General features: G+C 41.7%; 2 protein-coding genes and 1 long non-coding RNA gene across 13 annotated transcripts in view; 1 reads left to right on the top strand and 2 right to left on the bottom strand.

The window, feature by feature from the left end:
* plekhh2 (pleckstrin homology domain containing, family H (with MyTH4 domain) member 2) overlaps nucleotides 1-18,633 on the bottom strand; it is a 36,791-nt gene extending 18,158 nt beyond the window's left edge. For 2 of the 3 annotated variants that reach the window (XM_044214727.1, XM_044214729.1), the window contains exons 1-12: nucleotides 18,445-18,631; nucleotides 15,652-15,787; nucleotides 5,544-5,606; nucleotides 5,313-5,462; nucleotides 4,583-4,666; nucleotides 4,333-4,414; nucleotides 3,995-4,180; nucleotides 2,145-3,088; nucleotides 1,367-1,442; nucleotides 1,159-1,253; nucleotides 805-964; nucleotides 280-416 (exon numbers count right to left, since the gene is read on the bottom strand). In XM_044214727.1, the coding sequence (XP_044070662.1) occupies nucleotides 280-416; nucleotides 805-964; nucleotides 1,159-1,253; nucleotides 1,367-1,442; nucleotides 2,145-3,088; nucleotides 3,995-4,180; nucleotides 4,333-4,414; nucleotides 4,583-4,666; nucleotides 5,313-5,462; nucleotides 5,544-5,606; nucleotides 15,652-15,774 (2,100 nt within the window). In that variant the 5' untranslated portion in view covers nucleotides 15,775-15,787; nucleotides 18,445-18,631. Of the gene's footprint in view, nucleotides 1-279; nucleotides 417-804; nucleotides 965-1,158; nucleotides 1,254-1,366; nucleotides 1,443-2,144; nucleotides 3,089-3,994; nucleotides 4,181-4,332; nucleotides 4,415-4,582; nucleotides 4,667-5,312; nucleotides 5,463-5,543; nucleotides 5,607-15,651; nucleotides 15,788-18,444 lie in introns of all 3 variants that reach the window. The other variant, XR_006379928.1, reaches the window with a different exon arrangement.
* Nucleotides 18,634-18,817: 184 nt separating this feature from the next.
* thada (THADA armadillo repeat containing) overlaps nucleotides 18,818-23,969 on the top strand; it is a 103,594-nt gene continuing 98,442 nt past the window's right edge. For 6 of the 9 annotated variants that reach the window (XM_044214719.1, XM_044214724.1, XM_044214725.1 and 3 more), the window contains exons 1-9: nucleotides 19,081-19,158; nucleotides 19,682-19,763; nucleotides 19,984-20,093; nucleotides 20,223-20,353; nucleotides 21,936-22,084; nucleotides 22,198-22,230; nucleotides 22,324-22,372; nucleotides 22,555-22,748; nucleotides 23,424-23,518. In XM_044214719.1, coding sequence (XP_044070654.1) covers nucleotides 19,150-19,158; nucleotides 19,682-19,763; nucleotides 19,984-20,093; nucleotides 20,223-20,353; nucleotides 21,936-22,084; nucleotides 22,198-22,230; nucleotides 22,324-22,372; nucleotides 22,555-22,748; nucleotides 23,424-23,518 — 852 coding nt within the window. In that variant the 5' untranslated portion in view covers nucleotides 19,081-19,149. The other 3 variants (XM_044214722.1, XM_044214723.1, XM_044214721.1) reach the window with 3 other exon arrangements.
* LOC122884610 lies at nucleotides 20,677-20,948 on the bottom strand. The gene is made up of 2 exons (XR_006379930.1): nucleotides 20,853-20,948; nucleotides 20,677-20,757 (listed from the first exon to the last, which is right to left on the bottom strand). It is a non-coding gene; the product is annotated as an uncharacterized LOC122884610 (long non-coding RNA).

Here is a 23,969-nt window from a genome sequence, read left to right as displayed (position 1 = left end):
ACAAAGAAGAAAATATGACATTTTCCAATCTTTAAAGAAGATCTATAAAAGTTTCTAAAAAAATGCACTCAAAGGACGTGGTCCAATCTATTTAATAAAATACAGTTTTGAAAGCTAAATAACTACTGCTGTGTTATTACATTATGCACTTGACCTGCAGGTTTGCTTATAAAGACTTGAATCCTGACTTGAGCTTGCCCCAAAAGCTCCTGTGTTACATGCCGACATGTAACACAGCAGCTCGTAAGGATACATCCAGGAATGTACACACTGACTCACACTCCTGCCGTTGTCACTGGCTGAAGAGCAGGTCTTGGGGAGTTTTTGCTCTGGTTCAGAGCACTCTGTGTCGGTGGAGTAGGCATCAGGAGGGATGGCATAGTCGCTCTCTGATGTCATTGAAGACATGGACACAGCTGGAGTAGAAGAAAAGGTAAAGGACTTGACGAAGTAATATATAATCATAAACATCTACAGGCTTTGTACAGCCTCATTATGCTTGTATGACAGTAAATATCTACTTCTTAAATACAAGATGTAGATTGTGGAATTGTAAAATGTAGCGAACAGTTATCACAGCCCAGAAAAAAAGCATACGAAACAGAGGAATGCTGCAACAACAATACTGTACATGCAGACCACTGTAAATCCACTGTTGGCTGTCACAGACACACCAGGAATTTCTAATAGAAACTTTGCAGCGATTGTTTCGGGGTTGAAGGCTGCGGGAACTGCTGTGGACAGTTGTAACTGCAGCTGGTGTGGGATTTCTCGAACCCCCCCCCAAGTACACGTGTGTCGTACCTCGCTTGAGAGAGCGCGGGCTGCCCGGGCTGCTGTCCTTGCGGGAGCTGGAGGAGGTGTGGGAGCTGCAGAGGGAGCCGTCCTCCTCTCCTGAGCTAGACGACTCCTCGGAGCTGGACGACTCGTCTGAGAACGGACTGCTGCTCAGCAGAGTGGCTTTCTGCAAGACGGAAGTGGGGGCGGCGGTCAACACAGTACTGGCACACACTCGCGCACAGTCATACGGTAGATAGAGCCAAATACTGTACATCAAAATCCACTACAGGCCAATAAAAACACAGCACGGACCGTTTAGATAAAGTTCACAGCATGAGACATTAGTTAGAAATAAATGTAGTGTAAAGTTGCACTTACCCCCTTCAGAGTAGTGTAAACTGGTGTAGTCATGTTTTTATAGATGAGGGATGTGTACATTACAAAGGCAGGATAGGAGGACTGGAGGGAGGGGTCTGCAACACAGATCACAGTTCAGTTAGTCACTTGTTCAGCTGACGGCTCTGTAGCTGAGACTGAGCTGGACAGTGTTGATAAATGACCTAATTTCCCTCCCCCCCTTTCTTACCTTTGCTGGCAGGGTCTGTGCAGGACGTCTCAGACAGTCTGATTCCCGATCTAGCCACAGCATAGATACGACTCTCCTGTGGAAAAATTAGCAGTCAGTATTTAAAATTCTACCCCTAAGAAAATATGTTTGGTAAGGAAATGTCCAAAAATGGCTTACAGTACATAGTTACCCGCAGCTGGCATTTATTTTGTAATGATGGAATCTTATGTCAAGATATAGTTTGTTATTTACAGGGACACACCCTTCCATGTCCAACGCGCAGCTGCCAGTGTCTTCTATTACACTATTTCAAGACAATGTTTGCAAGATTACACTGATCATCTACAGGCTGAATACTCTACATTGCTGTTAATGTGCACCTTAGAAGCAGATGGCTCTGTGAGTACCAGAATTATAAACAGTAGCCCATTGACTTGACATGACATGCGTGTGATGAAAAGGCAAGAAGGAAATGATATAGTGAGTCAGGCAAACATGTCGCTAAGTATGCTTTTCAATGGAGTTTCATGATGGTCTAAATGCTGTTTGATAAGTTTACTGACATATCATGGATGAAATGTACTGTAGGTTCACTACTGCGATCTACAGTATGTAGTAAAGCAATCTTTACAGTTACAGACCTGAATCTTTAGTGGCTTTCTCACCCTGTTAAAGATCATATTGTTCAAGAAACAAAATACTGACTTTGGGCAGTTCAATCCAAAACTTTAATGATCCTGACTTTTCATAACACAATTATCAATCCCAGTTTAGAACAATCATTGGATGATCTTACCCAGGAGGGCAGCCTGTGTAAAGGGGGTGTAGGAGGTTTGCTACCAGGTGCTGAGCTGTCGCAGTCTTGCCTCTCTGGGCTGATCTCTGTTCTAGGTTCAGGTGGACCAGGTGAGGTCTGCAAGGATGGAAAGGCAGGCTCAGCTTGTGAGCTAGGGAGGACTTGAGAAGGCGCGTCCCCGCCCGTCTCCATGCCAGTCTCCTGCTCCTGGTCGAGGTCAGTTTCCTGTGGCCGAAGGGGGCGCAGCATGCTGAGAGCGTTACGCGTTTGTCCGTGCGCTGCCTCGCTGCTGATTGGTGGCTGGCTCAGGTGTTTCTTGGCCAGAGCCGCATTCATCAACCCGAACCCTGCTGGGGTCCGCAGCCGGGGCTGTTTGGGCGAGGCGGGGTTGTCCCTTGGGTCCTGGGGCGGGTTGGGTCGTTTAGGGGTGAGGGCCGGCGTGAGGATGGGGCTGGGGGTGTTCGCTTCGCTGGAAGAGGATGAGGAGTCAAGTCTCTGTGACTGGAAACGTTTGTTGAGCTCCTCGGAGGTGCAGTCCTCCAGCTTGGCCCTGTGTGCCTCCTCCTCTCCCTCCTTACACCCTCCCAGTGTCCCATCGGACGACCCCAGCAGGCTGAAGCCGGGCCGCTCGGTGCGCTGCATGTCATCGTCAAACAGAGAGCTGCTGTCGTCCGAAGCGGTCATGTAGGTCTCGCTTCCAGGGCGGCTGAACTCCAGACCACTCACTCCACCTCCTCCTCTGCCCTCACACCCTCCTCCTCCTCCTCCTCCTCCTCCCTCCGCCTCTGATGCAGCGCTGGAGAGCACGGAGGAGACCCCACGAGACTCAGGTCCACACGCGTTCTCACCCAGGCTTTCTGATGCACTGTCATCCTCCAGAGTCTGGTCAGGTCTCTGGACTTCACCGTCTGTCCCTGAGGAGGTTGCCTGCTTATTACTCTTCTCTGTCAAAGCAAACATGAAAATACATATCCAGTAGGTGTCAATAATCTGTTTCATTTTGGTCATTTTCGTGAAACCCATTCATTAATAACTGCGTAATTTCATAATGAATGAGTAACAATGTCAAACAAGTGCAATGCTTTTCTAAAAAAAAAAAAAATTCAACTTTAAACATAATATAGTTATCAAATTCATACCAATCAGCTGAAAATCGTTAAATATTTTAATTACATATCAGTTTATTTCTACTTCATTCAAACATAAAGGATTCAATTACAGCTTTAGTTTTCTTGAGTTTAGTTTTGTTAATGTTTGTCGACCCTGACTTTTCATTTTTCACCCAGTCAAAATGTTATTATCGCCCAATGCTTTGGTTACATACCTGCAAAGCTAATGACACTCCCATCAGCCTCGGCTGTACTTTGTGTTTAGTGCTAATAATTAGCAAGTTTTAGCATGCTAACATGCTGCACTAAGATGGTGAACACTGTAAACATTAGATCAACGCCAGCATGTTGGCATTGTCACTGTGAGCATGTGAGCATGCTGATGTTAGCATTTAGCTCAAAGCGCTCACTGTGCTTAACAACTGACTACAGTCTACATGCTTTCATGTAATCTCTCTGTATAAAGAGTGTCTGTTGTATGTTTTATATCACAATTATTTACCATCAACCCATTTTCTTCACAATCCATGCTCTGGCCCTCTAGTCGAAAAAAGCGAGATGCAGTAAGTAATACGGTAGTGAAAACCTTTGCCTGAGACACCATGGATATGACCTAATGGCTAAAAGGGTCTTCTGAGTCACTTTCCATGTTGAAACTGTGCATTCCTGTTTCCCATTTCACCCAGAAATATGCTGACAGTCACAATTTTTTTCCATTGCTGTGAATCTATGGGGACTTACCAGTTTTATCTCTTCCCTCATTCTCTCCCTGGGTGCTGAGGGTCCTCTGGGAGGGTGCTGGTCCGGTAAGGACCTGGGGGCTCTTCCCCCTCACCTGGAAACAGCCAAATGTCAGGCTGCTGAGACGCTGGGCCTCACCTGGTCTGCACAGCACTCCTCGTCCACCACCGCACTTCCGCTCAAAGGCTGCAAACACACAAGCGCAAACACGTTTGAACTGTTTTATTATGCGCGCGTGTGTGTGTTACACATGCATGCACATGCAATTCATACTAGCACTTACTTTAGTGTCCTCATGGAGGTATTAGCAAGCTAATTTTGACATAAAAGGCTCTTACCCTGCACTTGTTTCTGTAACTCCACAATCTGAGCCTCCTGTTGCTTGTTGGCTTCTCTTAATGCTGCGTTCTCCACCTCAAACTGAAGAATAAATATGTTTCAGCATAAAACCCCCTCTTGGACCAGGGAATTATCAAAAGAAATGAGATACTGGTGACCCTAACTCACCATCCAGCTTACAGTTTGACAGTTTTCCATCCATATGAATCTGTTTGGGCAACTTTATATCCAATGCCATAATTGATTTACCTCTGACAACTTTAGCATCACCCATTCCTTGATCTTAGCTGCTTTCTCCTCCACTGTTTTGGCGTCCTGAAGTCGGATTTGTTTCTGGTGAAAGAAGCCGGGTTTGGTCAAGGATGCCATAGAATATTTCGGTACACAAACAGTGGGCAGAGATTTTGAAGATAGAACATAAGTGTCAACAAGTGATTGTGTTTCAATAAGGACGTGGAAAATCACCGCAGAGAACAAATGCCAACCTAAGAACAAGCTGTTAAAACACTAGAAGAAGAGGAGTTCAGAAGGAGGTCAGTAGCATTAAACAAAAATCTTTGATTATGAATATTAGTAGAGATAAACTCAGAAAAGCAGTTTGCTCTTCTTGCATCTTCAATGTCCTTATTCAAGGATTATAAGAAATCTTCCATAGTGGACTGAGAGTTTGGTACTTGTCCAGTTGGCTCTGCGTAACTCATGCTTTAAGCAACAAATGCTTTCATTTAATCTGTGGGAATCAAGTGAGGTTTTGATGAGGACAGAGCAATTCCATCTAAGATTATTGTCCATTTTCCCAGAGCTGCTCTTCAGCCAGGTGTGCAGACGTAACAGAATTTTTTTATGTGTCTCTGTGTTTGTGAAGACTAACTGCATGCCCCATCTTCCTCTACATTCGTTTGCACCCGGAAGAAACACCATCCACTGCAGCACTACATCTGTTGCTTTGATGAAATTCGTCATGTGTGCGTGTTTTTACCTGCTCCTCCAGCTGCTGCTCCAGCTGGACGATGACGTCCTCCTTCTCCTGCACCAAGGCCTGCAGCTCCTGGCACCGTTGAAACAAACGCACCTCTGAGTCTCCGGACTGACTGTCCGGAGCTTTCAGCTTCTCCTCCATCCACTGCACCTGAAATCACACATACATACTGTATATACACATACACACAAACACACATGGGAACACACACGCTTTAGTTTGGATCCTTACCTGCTGGTGAGCGGTGAAGGCCCGTTTTTCTGCATCGATCACCTGCGTCTCCAATTGTTGAATCTGGGAAAGGAAGAGCACAATATTTTATTTCATATTGCGTCGTATACAAGGACATACAGAAACTACACAGTAACACTCCCTGCGCCTGCACCATCTGATCTGAAACTAGTCCCCTCAGCTCTTCTGACCAGAATGTTTGCGTACACATGGAGGCGATATCAACTCCACTTCAGTCCCAAGCCAAACACACCAGCACCAAATAAAGCCAAAGAAAGTGCTGCATGCTCGAGCTGAAAATGAGAATGAGAAGATAACACTGCTGTGCTGGAAAACAGCAGATGTTTTCCAGCTGGTCAAAAGAATGTTTAGAATCACAATTAGGATACTCAAAGTTCACAGATGCATCTTACACGTACATTTTAGACATTTATCAACAATTACTTCCTCATATAAAATCCCGTCATAAAAAGTGGCAGATTTATATCTAATTGCTTTAATAAGTAGCACAATCTACTGATATTTTCTACAACCTCATGATGGTGTAGTAGCTTGCATTTCTACTTATGCTCGAGTAATGCTTGTGTTGTCCAAATTTAAATGAATTAATTGTCAACTATTGTATCGTCATTGGATTTGTGGTATTTTACTATTGTTAGCTGCATGGCGATAATTTTACGTTAGCAATCAGGCTTTAACTTAACAGAAAAAAAAACTATTGTGATTAAAACATGAAATCAAAAATTTTATGATTGAAAATTCTGTCAAATCAATTGGTTGATTAGCATTCTTGCTTCCAGTGGTACTTTTTCCTCCCTTGTGTCACTCCATGCTGTAACATGTTGGAAGACATATTTCATTCCTCTGGCTATCTTTGTGAAAAATACAGAAACCTTTAGCTCTGTTTGCGCTAGAAGGTTAGCGTCCTAAAAAATGAACAGTACTATATAATAATCCAGCAGACTTCCCTAAGTATACCTGCACTAACTACAAAATGCAGTGCAGACTCCATTGCCAAGAAGAAGCTGTCAATTCTTTTTGGCAATGGGTCCATTTGTTTACAACACCTATACTTATGTCTCGGAATTGATGAGGCAGTTTTATTTCTGCATATAGCACCTTTCACCAGCTACATAATGATGATGAGGTGTCACATCTATAAAGGTACAACCAGCTCTTTGTGCACTGAGATCAGAGCAGAGCATGTGGAACCTGGTAGGAGTGTGTTAAAACTGCAGCAACATCAAAGGTCACGCAGCTTGGATACACACACACACACACACACACACACACACACGGATGGATACATAAGACGCGCACATGCACAAGGAAGAGAAAGCCTGTGGGAATAAGGGAGAGAGAGAGATGACTTTATGAGCAACATTCCTCTGAAATTCCTCAGCTCAAAGTGGCGGAAGCAGCAGAGAAACCAGTGTCTTCTGAGGAAACACTCTGAAACCTCAGCGGCTTTATGAAGGAAAATATGTAGGCACGGCGATGGAAATTCTCCGGGTAGCAACTCTACAACCACCATGGTTAAAATATTTTGCTACATGTGCACATATACACGTACAAATTAGACTAGATTAGAGGAAACTTTTAACAATCCCTGTGGGGAAGTCGGGCTGACACACCAGAGAATCGGATGTAGCTATGAATAGGACAGAGTACAGAAGATGATGAAGGAAGTCATTTCTTGTAGAGTAAATATATACACAGCAAAGCCTCACCGTCTTCAGCGGTTCAAAACCTTTTTAATGCCACATAAAATGGAATTTAATACTTGTTTCACAATCATTTCAGCCAAAGTATGATGGAAAACCAGTAGGGACGATATGGAATTTTGTTTGTATTATGTCATATTTTTTCAGTACTTCCCTGACGCACATGCGACCAAAAATCTGTCAAGTGCGGCTGAACATTTTCATTGGTAGCACTGGTGCGCCTGACATATAGCAGGTCTGATTAAAAAAAATAATATATAAAAACATATTTAAATAAACACCAACTGGGTGTGCAATGGCGATGCGCAGATCGGCTCTGATGTGATCTGAATCCGCATGTACATATAAATCTTCTTTATTGTGTGTTGAATTGATGTAGAGGGTTTTCTTTAACGATTTACTTTAATGATTAGAGAGGCCGCTGTCAGTCATTTTAAACATTTCCATGTGCGCAGTAATGCCACAGCAAATATCTTTTTATGACATTTAAGCAGCAAAACTAAAAACTGTAGTTATAAACTTGACGCGACAGAGGAAACTCTCCAGAGGAAACAGACTTTAACAAACCTTTAGCTTCTGAAATACATTTTTTTTAAAATCTCTCCTGATAAATCCTGAGCTCTGATGGAGCTTTATCAGGAGGACGGCCGCTTTACTATTTCACTGTATGAACCTGGACTGTATGTGTGACCTTTTGGATGTGTAGAAGAACGCAGAGCAACCCGCCCCCCCCACAGCCTTTCAGCGCCAGGCAGCAGCAAACCGAAGCAGTGAGGAGGAACACTGCTCAAAAACGCTTAAAATGTATTATTGGGTGCACCTAAATGAAACGGTTAGGCGCACCAGTGCCACCAATGTAAAAAGTGCAGCCCTGTTAACACAATGGATGGATCGATTAAGCAATCAAAAATCCCTAATTAATTTAAGTTTAAGTCTTTTGTCCTTGCCCCTAGCTGCTGTAGTGACAGTGTTCGCTCCAGGTCTGATGGTGCTGATCGAAACTCCACAAAAAAGGATTGAACAGCTTCCTGCAGCACAATCCACTGTCATAGCAATCCCACTTTTAGTTGATAGGTGTACATTTTATAACCAACATTACTGAGGAAAAATATTTAAGACTTTTGATAAATCGTAGAAAGGTTTCAGTCGTAGTCATCTGGACACTGTTTTCAGAATCAAGCGTTTGGCTCCCATCCGGAAGTCATTCTCAATTGAGAATGACTTCCGGATGGGAGCCGAAACGTCTTGATTCTGAAAACAGTGTCCAGATGACTACGACTGAAACCTTTTCTACGATAGAACACTCCTGGACGAATGAGGGACTACACCGTCTTATTTTGAAGACTTTTGATAAAAATAATTAATTTATGACTTCTTACTTATTGAGGTCATTTTTGAGGAAAATACCTGCAGATACCCTGCAGGTAAAAAAAAAAACCCAACAGATTTCTTTTGGGTTCCACCCAAATTCCTAAACATAACTCAGTTTTCCTTGTAATTTGACTTAGTGCAAAGTTTTAGAAGTGGAAAATGACTTACAGCCAACACACTTATGTCATATGTACTATGATTTTGCCAACTGCTTGGTGTCCACTGTGGTTTCTGTTACATGCACTGTAGACATCAACAAATTAGCACTCACATTAGCTAATGCAGCTGCTGTTCTGTTTCATAACCAAACTGTGTGTAAACTACCGTGAAGAGCGACAACTGCGCTTCGCTGCAGTGTGGATGCGGCCGGCGGAGACTGGCATGGCCGTGCTCCAGTTTTCCTCGGCTTCTGTTAACTTCCAGAGACCAGAAGAAGTGGACCCAGCTCAGTCCAAAAGCAGCCACACCCAGCGGGAGCCACTCAATCTTTCCACTGCGCAACGTTCTCTGGACCAAAGTGGAAGCGAGGCCTTTATGCAGCCTCTGTTTCACTTGTCATTTCAGTGTGATTTTGGAGAATCTGATTCTACGGACAAGATTTTATGAGATTATGTCACCGTATGTCCACACTTGGCCTGGAAATGTTATACATCTCCCGTGGGTGTATTCATTTCAGTGCTTTCACATCTGGTTTTGTGTCTAAATGGATCCTTTTGTGCTGAGAAAAACTGCACTGAAGTGACAAATATGACAATAACATAGACACGACTTCTCTGATCTATTTGTGTAGTTATTTTTGATCTTACAAACCACAGAAACACTCGCAGATCACTTTCACTTAAAAAAAAAAAGTATTTGCCAAGTGGTCCTACTTTTATGTTCTGATCAAAAGCAGGCATGAAAAAAAAAAAAAGGTTAATACATCTCACACAAGCACACACACTCACACACTCTATATAGATCCTCTGCTGCACCACAAACGCCAAACCACATGCGCCTCTCTCAATAACAGATATAGCATCTGGCAGAAAACAGCATGTTAATTACAGGGCATGTATACTGTAGGGTAGAGCTGGAGACGACACACACACACACACACACACATACACACACACACACACACACAATCTCGCACACACGCCAGACATAACAACATATAAAAACCCATAAACACGTCTGATGCTGATGATTTTCTCCTGTGTATCAGAGCATGCATGCACGTTTGTATGTTTTCCTCATTCTGTTTGTTATGTATAGGATGAATAAGGCCTGGGTGTGTGTGTGTGTGTGTGTGTGTGTGTCATATCCTGCTCAGTTGGGATGACTAATGAGAGGTTTACATTATGGTCATTATGGTCAAGAGTTCCAGCCCATCACCTGCTCCCTGAAATGTACTCACACACAACATGAGTTCTCCTGCTGCTTCACTGTGTCTGAGCCTGACAAAAACACGAGGCCCCTCCCCTCGCCCTCAGCCTCCATAACCTCCAAAAAATGCTATATCACCTCTGCAGTCCATTCCCTGTTCAGATCCAAACTCCAGCTCCGCTTCCATTCCTGGAATTCCACAACTGGCGCTCTGTGGCCAACCTCCCCCTGAACTCTATAACACACACCCCCCCACCATCGCTCCATCCGGACAGCCAGCTCACAAAGCCTCTTTCTGTAGACGCTGCGACTCACAGTGCTGACCTACAGACCTACAGGTTTAATACCAAATAGGTTCGCCAAATATAGTTACAGCTAGGACACAAGTATGCTCACCAACACTCTGAAACTATAGTTAAAACGTGTTCATTGTCAAATATGTTCAATAAAGTGAAAACTGGGGGCAAATAGAGGGATCAGCTCACCTCTCCTTTGACACACAGGACAGGCATACAAGCCCATAACTGTACACACACAAAAACATAAACACAAGCAAATGGCAATGGACACGCATGAAGAAAAGCAACGTCTGTATTGAGGGCAAAAAAAAGGTATGAATAACTCAAGGTTAGCCGTAGGCATCTACAGAATGTGACGGTGACTAGACGGCTCGAGCTAAAAATTTCAAGAGGATGTTTGTGTGTAGCCAGGCGTATCAAGAAGATAGTTATATATAGATAGTTATAAGTTTAATGACATAGTAAAATTTTGACATCCCATGTCAGATCTGATACGCAATTGGTCCAAATGGCTAGTAAACCCCGCCTACTGCAGGGGAGGATGTTGTGTTTCTTTCCAAACGCGGAATCAATCAGAATGGAAGACCAAACTAGAATATGCCACTCCACCCCTTGTGGTTTTGGTGTGTCTACTGTATGCACAGTATGGATATATATATATATATATATATATATATATATATATATATATATATATATATATATATGTGTGTGTGTGTGTGTGTGTGTGTGTGTATTCTTATTGGTCTAGTTTCCTTCTTAAAGGATAAATCTGGCAATATTCTATATTTTACTTATCCCATGAAAAGACCAAAACCAACAATCAATGTATCCTACTAACTAAGTATTGTGTGTGTATGTACAGCCTGTTGTATCTTCTTCCTCTGTGCCATAGAGCTCCACTGTTGTCCAAAAACTATTAAAAACACATCAGTGAGCCACACTGCTGCACTGGGTGACATGTTCCGTCATTATGATGAACTGTATTGTAGTTTATTTTGAGTCAATCTCACATACACCATCCTGCTGCTGTAAATTCTAAAATGTGTACCAAATGTGTGTTCATCAAAATATTCCCCAACCAATTTACTATTTACTCCTGTTTGAGTAACCTGTTTTAGGAAATGATTTGGCCTTAAAAAAATTTAAACGACATATTTGTGAGTAAAGATGAAGTCTTCAGCAGAGTGCCACAATATGGTGATAATCCATCTTGAATTATAAAAGGGTTGGGAGCTCTTCATTTATCATTTGCATTTCACCTCATTCAAAATGCTGATGCATTCTTTATAGGGGTGATGTTCACACTTTTTTCTCAGGGAGACACACAGGCAGAGAGATGATCAGCCAGCGTGTTAGGATGAAGGGGGAGGCTGACAGAAAATGTAACACACATGGCCTCTTTGTCTCCACCATGAGATGTGTAGCTTCCTGTTACAGCTGGGAGCCACGCTGGCCAAAACTAACGTCCCTCCCAAACAGCTGCACACACACGTACCGTGAGTTTTCGCTTTTGTGCAAAATCTAGTTTTTAATGAATTTGATGAATAGATGCACGCGCACACACAGGATAGCTGACTCAACTTGCAAACTCGCTTCTTGTGTAACACACACACACACACACACACACACACACATATACATCCTTGTACTTCTATCTTTGTGACGACTGTCATTGATTCATTCCCTAGCGCCTTACCCTAACCTTAACCCTTAAACAGCCCTTTGAAGTTGTGAGGACCGTCCAAAATGTCCTCACTTTCCAAAAACTTCCTCACTCTGTAGGTAAAAAACGTGTTTCAGTCCTCACTATGTATCAAGTACAATTACACACACACACACACACACACTATTTACGAAACTGGGTATTTCCTCCCTCGGGCAGCTCAATCTTTACACAAGGCTTCATTTTTTTTTCTTTCTTTCTTTTTCTTCCCCTCATTCCCTCTCCATCCACGCTCACAGGGTTTCTAGGACTTCTAGCAATCTGCCAAGTCTACCCAGACTCATGGTAATTCATTTTCAACTGACTCAGCTAGACAGATTCGTTTACAATTCCAAATTATTTCCAATAATTAACGTTTATATTTTGGTAATAGAAAGATTTGAAAAGCAACGATACTGCATGTTAAAGAAATCTTAATGATTAAAAAAAAGGGGGTGAACAATATCCATCTTAACAAGTCATTTAGTCACATTTTATCAGATCTTGTTTCCCTATTAAGTAGCACAGAATCTGCCAGTTGTGTAAGATAATTCGACTTGATTGTAATGCAAATGGTCTTGTTTCAGTATGTCACATTTAATACATTCTTGAACTGCTGTTGAGTGATGAGGATGCTTTCATTTTTATTCTCGCAATTAGTGAAAGCTCATATAAAACACAAGAAATGATGTGACATCTATGGCCAAATATTTTGAGAAACATTACTCAGAACTAGATGGATGTATATTCGCTAAAGAAACATAGCTTGTGGCTACTATAGAAAGTTATTAGAATAATAGAATCTTACTATTGCATCTCATACAACTTCCTCAAATGATACTGTAGGATCTGAGTCTTGAGCTATACACTCATATTATACAGACTGCACTCTACCTGGTAATGTCCAGTATAGTAATGCTGCAGTTGCATCAATGAATGGACACCAGCCTACAGTTTTTTTCAGCACCAGAGGCCTCAACAACAGAGTGAATCACGCTCAAATTGACTTTTATTAGCCACCTCCACAGAGAGATATTAGGGGGATTTTGTAGTGACGTCCATGCGCCCCCGCACAAGTTTAAAACAACAAGCTCTGGCTGAAGCAGTGGGAGCCACAATAGAGAAAAAAACATCAGCAGGGGTCTGGATGGTAACATGATGAGCTCATAGCATCGGGGGGGTCAGGGAGCAAACGGTGACGGGTCATTCTACATTCAGCATTCAACAAACCTACGTAAGGGAAATAACTACATGTTAATTCTGACAGCTGCAGTGGAACAGAAAAATATCATGATCCACGTGTAGCCTGCATACCTTTATAATGCTTCCAGACTGTGCCTAGGTTAAAATAACTGATTAAAAAGCAGATTTGAAGTTCGTTTTGAATTAGCACTCTATGTCTGAGCTCTGACCAATCAGTTTCATTCATCTCTGATATGATGGATATGATGCAACTAGTTTGGGTTTACTGGAGAATTTACAGATGCTTTCTCATACTATCCAACCAAACTTCTGGCAAATACTTCTGGCACGGAATCTTTGTTTTCTTTTTTATTGATGGAACTGAACTGATCATAAAAAAAAAAGATACTGAATATCAGCATATAATATCTGTGGTCCAAAAATATTTTTGTCAGTATTGGTTGAACTCTGGTTGAACTCTGGAACAGGGAACTAAATCAGTGATCTTCTGTATGTGGTAAAGATGAAAGGATTACTGCTATTCTTCATCAGATTTACAACAAACGGCACTGACCACATATTACAGAGGACTGAGCAAAACACTTTAATACAGGCTAAGAGCTATGAGGTGGTGACCCCAGTTTAAAAACATGAGACATTGAAATTTAAACTGGCACACAATACAGACAACCAACTAAGCTCTAATCTACTAAACTAACACTGAGTAAACATGACTGAAGGAGAAAAAGTAAACTGGTGAGGCTGAGGTGAATTATATAACGTTATAGCTTCTCGAAAACACATTGCGTGTTATTCTGAGTTTAATGGTGTGTTTTATGATGCTCAGTGGAAAAATGCTTTAAACGTAGTTAAATTCAACCTGTCAAATAGGATGGATAAGGCCAAAACTATGCGGCAGAGACTTTCACATGTGCTACGTGGGCTGCAAAAACCCACCAAAGCCAATCTTTCTTCCAAGCCTCTCCGGGAGTTTGTTTTGCTGTCCAGCTGAGCTTACTTTGACTTTGTAATTGACTGGAGCTGGGTCAATCCCATCATGCAGTGCGTGGCGGAGCCCTGTTGTCAGACTGCTGTTTACATTAGAGCTCTTATCATCTTCCCCGGAGAGCAGCTTCAGATCTAGGCCACTGAACAGTTTGGGCCGGCCCAGAGCCGGCCAGCTGGGAGGGACGGCTCTGTACCCACCAGACACAACTCTCCGTTTGAGAGTGGAAGTCCTCCTGTACTTATTAGGACAACATGTTGATGATTTTTTTTTTTTTATTTAGACATCGTCTTTGGTGCGGCGCCCAAAGACGGCTCGTGATTGCAGCAGAGTCAACAGTTACATTTTGCTTTTCATTCAGCTAAGTATCCTTCCTCTTGTCCTCGCTCCGTCCTCCAGCCTGTACCCCGGAAATCAACTGAGGTTCCGATCCCTTATCTCGGAGGAGACACGGAGCGAGGAGCGCCACCACTACTAATAGGAATCAGTTTAGCAACTGGTTATCTGATTTGATGGGACAGTAAAAGGAACGGCTGGCTGTCGTGGAAACAAATATTACTGTAAAATGAAAATGACTGCATGACAGTAATACTGTGGGTTAAGCAAACTACCCATGGTACCCAGGAATAACAGCACCACCAGTGGCTCCAGTGCTATCCCATGTTTGTTCAAATAATACAAATGATCGGATGCATGTTTAATCTCTTATATTCTGTTTAAAGTGTATCTTGGCTCATTCAGGAAAAATGAGGTAGCCCATCCAAATATTTGTGCTATACATCTGCACAGTTGTGGTTGTTATTAGTCCTGTAATATCAGCCTGAACCTGAAACGGACAAACTTACTTTGCCTGCCTTTTGTAAAGGCAAAAGATTTGATTTAGAGCCTTTTAATCAGTTTTCTCCCTCGCTCTGTTCTTCCAGTAAACAACTCTTAACTGTCTGTTGATGTTATTTCTATCAGTCACATTCCGTGATGCCCTCACTAGCAATAGATCTGTTATTATTAATAGAGGAGCAGCAGTCATCAGGTGTCAGCAGCTTTTCTTTAAAACTGGTAAGAGTTGAGATGCTGTGCATCATGAGGGATTTCCATCTCCTCAAATGGATGCTGGAGTGAGCGAGGATGCCCTGTTTGGTAAATACTATTCCTCCGTCCTCACGTCTCTTCCTCGCATCTCCATCGGGAGGAGATAAGATGCGAGGAAGAGACGCAGGGAAGCGAGGAGCGACCTTAAGCTAAATGCAAAGCACCCTTTCTGCATAGACACTGGTGTACAGACCTCTCACCTGTATAGTAGCTTTACTATACACTTTCCCCCTAACTCAGACAAGATTCAAACTGGCACCATATAAATCATAAGCTTGTTTCTTTCACCGTTCGGCCACAACTGTTCCAGCGAGGATGAATTTGTCAATAACAGATTTACAGAATTAAGTTTACTTGAGCGAACCTTGTCAGCGGTGAGTTCTCGAATCTTGATGATCTGCACTCTGAACTTCATGAGCAACGCCTCCAGGACCATGCACTTGTCCTTCCAGTCCTCCTGGCTCATGGCCTCCTCCCCCTCCGCCATACCGCCTGACCCTCTGGAAAACACACACAGACAAACACACAGCAGTGAGAGTATGTACATAATATTACAGGGGTCCGCTGTATGTTTCGTGTGGGGAAGATATTCTTTTCATTTCCCCTTCCACAGGGAGGTGAGAGATTAGGGTCAACGAGAGACAACTGTCATTGAAGCTGGTTGACATTCAGTGTCTTGCACAAGGGCACTTGATGATTGTTGACGTCGGGATCGCACTTCACATGTCTTGTTTTGACAAGACATCTGAAGGACAATCAAAATCATTTTTGTGCAGCTATTCACGATCGATTCAGGTCTTCAGGTGTAACAATTTTCACAGCAAACGTTCGGTTTCCCCCCCAGAATTTTATTCATGGAATAAAAGGGTGGCGACATCTCCAAAACAGCACTGAAACTCATGAGGATCAATGCATACACTTGTCAATATTGCATTAGGGCAAGAAGTGCCGCATCCATCAGGTCTTTCAATAACATGAAATCAATCAAACTTTATCATATTCATCATGCAATGGAAAACAGTCACTGGACCACATCTGATTTTTGATAGAAGTCCAATGACCATCATCTCTCTAACCCAAATACACACAAACATATCTAGACACAGACACAAAAAAGAGAGAGAGAAAAAAAACCGGACAGACAGAAGGTTTGTTGTTGTGCAGATGTTTTGCCACCAGCCAGCACCTGAAATATTCCAGGGTCGAGCCCAGCTGGACCAATGTGGGCGGTGGGCGTATCGCTTAGCCTAGCCAAACAGAAAAACACCCCTGTTGCTCCAAAACACCTCGACACCCTCCCCGGGACGCATCATGTTTTCCAGCGCTATCGAAGGGAAACAGGCGGTAAATATACAGAGAGAGAGAGAGAGAGAGAGAAAAGAGAAGAGATGAGGGAGACAGATGAGGATCTCTGATGGAGGAGAGCAGCAGGAGGAGGAAGATAGAAAGCCTGGGCTTCTCTTCCAAGTAAAGCCCTCTCATTACCAGCCTGGCCTCCTTACAAAGAGACTACAAACATGTGGAGGAAGGCCATAAACTGGTTTCCACCGGCTTATTTCTGTTGCCTGTTTGCTGTGGTAAACACTGACGAAGGCAAGAATAAAAAAAAAAAAGAGCTCTCATCCCACAAAACATAACAACATATGACATATTGCATGTGGATAAGGACTACAAATACCTATATAAAACCATGCCATAGAGTCAAGGAAGTGTGATACCTTATGTCTGTTCTTATAAGATTCGTCCATTTCAAAGGAATAAAATGTGTTTTTAAGTTTTTGTTACAAAGATATTAAGATGCTTTGTCAACAAATTCTTTAAAATACCTAGTATCATTTTAAATATGCTGTAAATTGCACTACATTGCTGTGAATCCTATTGTAAGAGTAGGGTTCGCACTGACAAGCCTAATTAGGTTTTATTGTGAATTCTCTGTATTTCTCCACCCTCTTCGTAGTCTAATGTACGTTAAGGTTTTAGTTGAATAAGGTCTTTTCTTTACACTAATAAAAAAACAAAGTAAGATTCTTATTATACAGCTTATAGTGCCTTTGTACTAGTTACCTTATGGAGGGTATTTTTATTTTGTATGCTTTGCTGCAACAGTACGATTCAGATGAAGGCAGTTCACTCGGATGAACTTGTAAGTGCATATTTTGTAAAATTCAATAAGCTCGTATTATGAGAATATTAGTCAGTTTTCTAGACCGGAGGTCAGATATATGATTTATTCCCGCTCCCCCAAGCGTCATTCCACAGTGATGATAAAAGAATGTGGTTGGTGGAAAACATTAAAGGCCATTTAACCTTTGAACCCTGACTATGAGTTTCTTTTTGTCTCTTTCTCTCTGGGTTTAGCTTTCTCTCTGACTTCCTGTTGAGTAAAGTCAGTGTCAGTGTAACGAGACAGTGGGCCAGAATTTGCTGTCTGAGTGCTTCCCTGTGTTTTGGTGAGCCATTAAAAGCTGTAAGATCCCCATTAGTCACTGTTTGGGTATTTAAAATGAAGATTTACAATAAGTGGAGATAATCCACCACTTACTGGAAAATGAACTGTGATGAAAAACGACTAACTGGAAGCAAAGTACACACAACATTGAGATAATATAAAGGTGTTACAAGTTTGTTAATTTTCCAAACATCATTATTCATACAGAGACTTAAAATAATCAACAGCGAGCCACTCTGAAGCAAAAGATGTCATTTTAAATTGTTTGTGGTACTTTAAATCATTGCTCATGTGTTTTCGTGTCCTGTGACGTCACAAGAATATTTTAATATTTCATTTACACAAAGTCTTCTATTTCGGGGTCTAGGTTTTAGGTTATAGCTCTGCAGACAAAGCTGAATATAACAGCAGCCAGCAAAAGACACCAATAAGCACCCTTTTCTTTGCTTCAAAACAGTGAAGTTAATGGAAAACAGTACAGTCTAAATCATCAGTTTCACATCACTGTAATACCAAATAGCGGCCAACTGAGAAACTGGTATTCAGCAAAGGGTCAGTGCTAATTTGTCCCACAAGTGAATGAAAAACACCGTTTGATCCACTCTTGACTATAAAAAAGACATTTAGCTAAAACAGTGTCATTTAGATAGACAGCCGTTTCCTATTTAATTAAAAAACTGCAATTTTCATCAAAGTTTCTCGACTTACCCTTGAGAGTATTTGATGGGTAGAAACTATACGAGGAGCTTCACGCCATGTCGACTCCAGCGTCTATACATTTCTTGTTATTGTTGAGGAGGACATCCTAATTCATGAGTGAAAACGGTCAATTTCTCTCTTTCCCAAAAGATTTCATTTCAGCTCTAAGGCAAAAGTTGGAGACGGGTTGGATTTAAAGGGTGTGGTTTCGCACAATACGTCCAATCATATATTCGGTAGGCGTTTCACTGCGCAGCAGATCCGCCAAGACTGTGTTTGATTGACGTATGGTGTCCACCAATAAGAAGCCGGAGCGCTATTTTATGGACAGACCAGCTTCTGAAGGCGGTCTGTAATGATTTGTGGGAAGTGACGTCTCACATGTGCAGCATGGACCACAGGTATGTCAAGTTTACGAGAACCACACAGGAAGCCAAATAAGTGTGGCTTCAAATTAAAAGTTTTATATCAGACAATTAAAGTTTTTTCAACCACAAATTTTGCACAAAATTATTTATTTTAATCGCAAAATTAAATAAAGACTAGACATATTAACAAAACGTAGATTTGAGAGACGCTTTTATTTGTTTTTGGGCATTTTGTTTAAAGTTTGATTTATTCAGAAAATAAACACCAGAAGTGAAAGCTTTATATCCTATGCATTAACGTTAGCTAAAGCTACCGGCTGAAACAGAAGAGTCTCAAGTAAACCTCATGCTTGGGGTGAATGCTACTTATATTTAACTTTACACTTTTATTTAGTTGTTCGAGTCTTTGTCAGCGTGTCGGTGTTTTATTGTTTGCTGTGTGTGTCTCGCCTTTTAATTTTGTACGTAGAGTCAGCGCCAGAGAGCTAGCAATAGTTGGCTAACCTTTTAACCAAGGTAACGTTAATGCTAAAAATGCAGTAACCGTAGAAAGTGTGAACAAAAAATTGTATGTGTGTGTGAGTGACCGAGAGACAGAGAGAAAGACACACAGACAGATAGACAGACAGACAGACAGGATTTGGGTGTGACATATAAAGTAAAACGAATCATTTGCAAATACCAGGTGATTCTTTTATCAAAAGGCTCTATTTAACAGGTGAAGATTCAGTGTCCTGCTCGATTTGGACAGGTGTGAGAGTCTGTTACTGAATTTGAAACTGTAACCAACCCATATTGCAGATTTGTCGGGAATATTGTTTTAGATAAACGCACAAACAGTCATGGAAGTGATTTAACGGTTGGTGCTCCTCACACAGGGCAGAGCCATGGTGGTGAAGAAGAAGACAGCCAAAGTGGAGGCTGTGGTTTTGGATGAGGAGAAACTGCACAAGCTGATAGGTAATGTGGCCAGACTACTGATGAGCAAACTAACCTGGTGGTTAGTAAAAAAACAAAAACAAAGCGGTGTAATTAATCCTGTTGGTGCTCCCCAAAAGATATTACATGTACAATGTACAGTAGAGCACAGAGCACTCTCAGTCCAGGTGTATGCACCCTACACTCCACTACTACATTATGTCATAGTATTTAATGTTTAGCAATGTATGATCTTTCTTAGCATCCCTCTCTGTGGATGGAAGAGAGGATGGAGTCAGTCAGGTTGCCCAGACCCTGCAGTCCTGTTTGGAGCTGACAGAGCCAGTGCAGCAGATCCAGCTGGTTAAAAAGGTCGGTTTTTGGGAGCAAGATTAGTGTGTGTCTACTATAATATGCACTATGTTTTCATTATTTGACGGACTATGTGGATGGATTTGCTACCATACAGTGTATGACCATTGTGTGTCCATACTGTACCAGGCAGCGTCCCAGCTGGAGGCACTGAGTGAAGAACAGCCTGATGGAGCTCTTCTAGAGGCCTGTCTACACACCCTGTCTCTGGTCTACACCTCCCTGCAGGCCAAGAACCCCCTACGACGAGCCATTGCCAGGTACATAGCAATACTTTAGTATTCTTAGTTTGGAAACACGTCTGTTCAAGTAAATGAGATGGAGGCACAGCCTATAGGGTCATTTCAGTGGTCACTTGCTAATGAGGCACCCAACAAAACGGGATGAACTCCGCCTCCAGCCACCTGCTGCGTTATAGACATAGAACAAACAAGCCAGTCACAAAATAAACAATATCTATAAAATCTTCTAACTTAATATCATCAAGCCATGTATCACCAATATTTTTGTCATGGCAGGATTCCACTTTTGATTTGCTTCTTTTCTTAGTATCACTCCCTCCGGGAAATAAACAACGCCATGGTTCTGGATACTGATGGATTTATTGCCTTTCTCATTCTTTTCTCCGCTATCACGTTCACCGTCAATGAAATCCACCGTCAAACTACAGTATGACAATGTAAAACATAAACACATTCACATATATTGCAAAAAACTCTATACAAATACACTCGGGAAACACAAACATACTTTACATACCTCGCTGGCTGCATATAACCAAGAGGGAATGAGTTCTTGAAATACCCCGATCAAAATACAAAAATGAAAAACATCTTTTCTTCTTTGCAACTTCTTTATAACCTTAAATTCACATGCAGAGATATTAACATCTCACCAAAAGTCAGTTTTTTCCTGTTGCACCTTTCAAAAATGTCCGTGTGTAACACATATGTACTTTAGTTCCTACTTAACATAAGCACTCAATATGCATAAATTAATTTAAACAAACATAACAAAAACATGTTAAAACGACAGAAATAATATGTATGGAAATTATAGAACATATTAATTGAAAGAAATATGTACGGCAGTTATACTTAACAGCTATTCAGTTACCACTTTACCAACATTGTTTTCATTGTCATTTTCACTGTGTCTGATATCATGACAAGCTAAAAAATAGAATATAGCTGTTTACTTCTGGTTGTAAGAATATCATTCCTGATGGTTGTGATGGCAGTCTGTAAGTTTGGACATGGTAGTTCATTCTAACTTGTTTCTCACTTAACTGTCTGTGTTTACAGTATATACTTAGGTTCTCTGGGGCTGTATTCACAAGGGATCTTATCTTACCGCTAGGAGTCCTCCTAATTGACGCTCAAAGTTCCTAACCAAGACTTTCCTCTTAAGAGCTTTCCACAAAGCTGTGAAGAGCAACTTTTAGCAAGGACCAAAGAGAACTCCTAAGCTAAGAGAAGGGGTGGGGTTGACCCCGTTGCTGTAATTCTGTCAGACGGCTGAGGCTGAGCTCATCAGTGCTGCAAACTGTATTTTACTGGTGTCCAAGTAGCATAGAGTTGTGCAAACTGTCATCTCTGGTGTGAGACAGGTGGTGTGAGGCACATTACCTGCAGCAGCTGACTGACTGTGAGTAGGTCTCAGTGACATAGGAGTCCTCTGGACTACCTCTAACATAGGAGCTGCTTTTAGCTTTAATAATAAATAAGTTACTCCTAAAGTTAGGAGTAACTAACTCTGCTCGTTAGGAGCTACTTTTAGCCTTAGGATGTTTTGTTAATACGGGCACTGATAAATAACATGTCTCTGTGTTGCCTTCCTCAGTGCCTTAGGTTCAGTACCAGCCTGGCTACATGAGCGTACTGTAAGCAGTTTGTCTGCCTGCTTGTCTGACTGTCTGTCCAACCCAGCTTCAGAGCAATATCCACACATCACAGACACCATCACTGCCTGTCTGGATGGCTTCACTCTGGGTGAGTGGGTGGTTGTCTTTGCTCTTACTGCAGATTTATTCTACAATGGATCACTTCAGATATCAGTTAAATCTTACTTTAAGATAAATAACTACCATTTCAAATTTCTCTAGGTGAGAGATGCATTAATAAACTGCTGCTTGAAGGTTAGTGTCCAACTTACTTATTTAAAAAAACTTTAAGTGAGGAATTTTTATTTTCAGAAAAACCTCTCGTTGACTCTCTTCTCCTCTATGTAGTGTTGCAGTTCCTTCACAAAGGATTGAGTGAATACCTTCAGCAGAACAGGTATAGAGGCGCATTCTGTATTCCTTTCGTATCTGTGTTTTACATGCAAGAACTGGGTGAACTGTGCTTCTTGGGTGCATTTACACCTTGATCTGATGCTTTCTTGTATTACAGTCCGATTAGCCAGGTTACAGGCCTGTTGTTGATCCATGTGTCTCTGTCGCGCCCTGTTGTTGTTCTAGTGGTCTAGCAGGACGTCACATCGCCCAGGCCCAGCTGATGCAGTCCTGTCTGGCTGCGGTAAAAACCTCCATGCTGGTGATCCAGAGATCCCAGGAGACCATCGGCGCTGCCCTGCAGGCTAAACAGAATCACTGCAAGCTGGAGGACACCCTGAGTAGCCTCTTGGACTGCTACATACAAATCCTCACTGATGGTAAGAAACAGGACTCAAAAATGCACCTGGCATTTACAGAGACCCAGCTGATAGAAGTAGACATGTAGACCTGCCTTCATTTCAATACAGAAATATCTATCAACATCCATCCTTACTAGTCATTAATTATATATTCACAGAAGAAGTATTAAAGTCTGGAAACAAATGACACACCTTGTTCCCGATGTCTCCCAGTGTTTAAGGGGGCAAACTACTGACTGTATAATAAAAATCTTTCTCTTCATTCTTGCATCACAATTTGTTATCACTTGTTATCAAACAAACCTGTTTTCTTACATCTGGAGAACAAGTTGTGTAGGCCAGGGCATCTCTGCAGCACTACAGCACTTCATTATAATGCTGTTTTGTCACACATTTTACCTTTTATCAAAAAATTGCAGCTTCTGCGATTTGGATATTGCACTTGGCCATATTGCCATTTCGATAATATTTCGATAAATTGTGCAGCCCTATTCACAAACAATAAAGTTCTTCACAGGAATGGAGTCTCAAGAGGCTCAATTGTAGTAGCTGGAGGTCACGGTGTTTTTCACGAACTGCAGAATTTTGAATGACGGCCATTTATGCATGTGAATAAGAAAGAAGAAACCACAAATACCTATGTGTACATACTTTCCTCTCACTTCTTTCCTCTGTTCCTTTTCCTGTCTCTAGAGGAGTTCATCCAGTCAGTCCAGAGTACAGCCGGCATGGCTGTAGTGTTACTGACCAGGTCTGTCATAGGTTGTGGAGATGAAGTTGCTTCTGTGGTGAGTTGAGGAGTAAGAGTTCTGGATTGTACACATTATGCATACAGTTTGATAATATTTACTTATGTTCTGAATGAGATGGATTTGTAAAGTAATGATCTTGGAAATAAATATCTTTTAGTATATAACACAACAGATATAACAACACATGTATAACGTGTATAACCTAGCTACAAAAAACAGTAGAATGTTTATCTACACGGAAACAAATTGAAAGTAAAAAAGCAGCACCTCAAAATGAATGTCCAGTGAAATTCATATTTAGCTGCAGTATTCCCTGAATAAAGAAGAATCTGGGGCTGCAACTAACAATTTGTTTCATTATCGATTAATATGCCAATTATTTTCCCAATTAATCAATTAATCATTTAGTCGTTTGAAATGTCTAAAAGTAATGAAAAAGGCCATCACAACTTCCCTAGCGTCCAAAGAGATGACGTCAAATTACTTG

The sequence above is a fragment of the Siniperca chuatsi genome, linkage group LG11 (assembly GCF_020085105.1).
Source record: "Siniperca chuatsi isolate FFG_IHB_CAS linkage group LG11, ASM2008510v1, whole genome shotgun sequence".
In the NCBI taxonomy this organism is placed as follows: domain Eukaryota; kingdom Metazoa; phylum Chordata; class Actinopteri; order Centrarchiformes; family Sinipercidae; genus Siniperca; species Siniperca chuatsi.
This window is presented reverse-complemented; position numbering and strand designations above follow the sequence as displayed.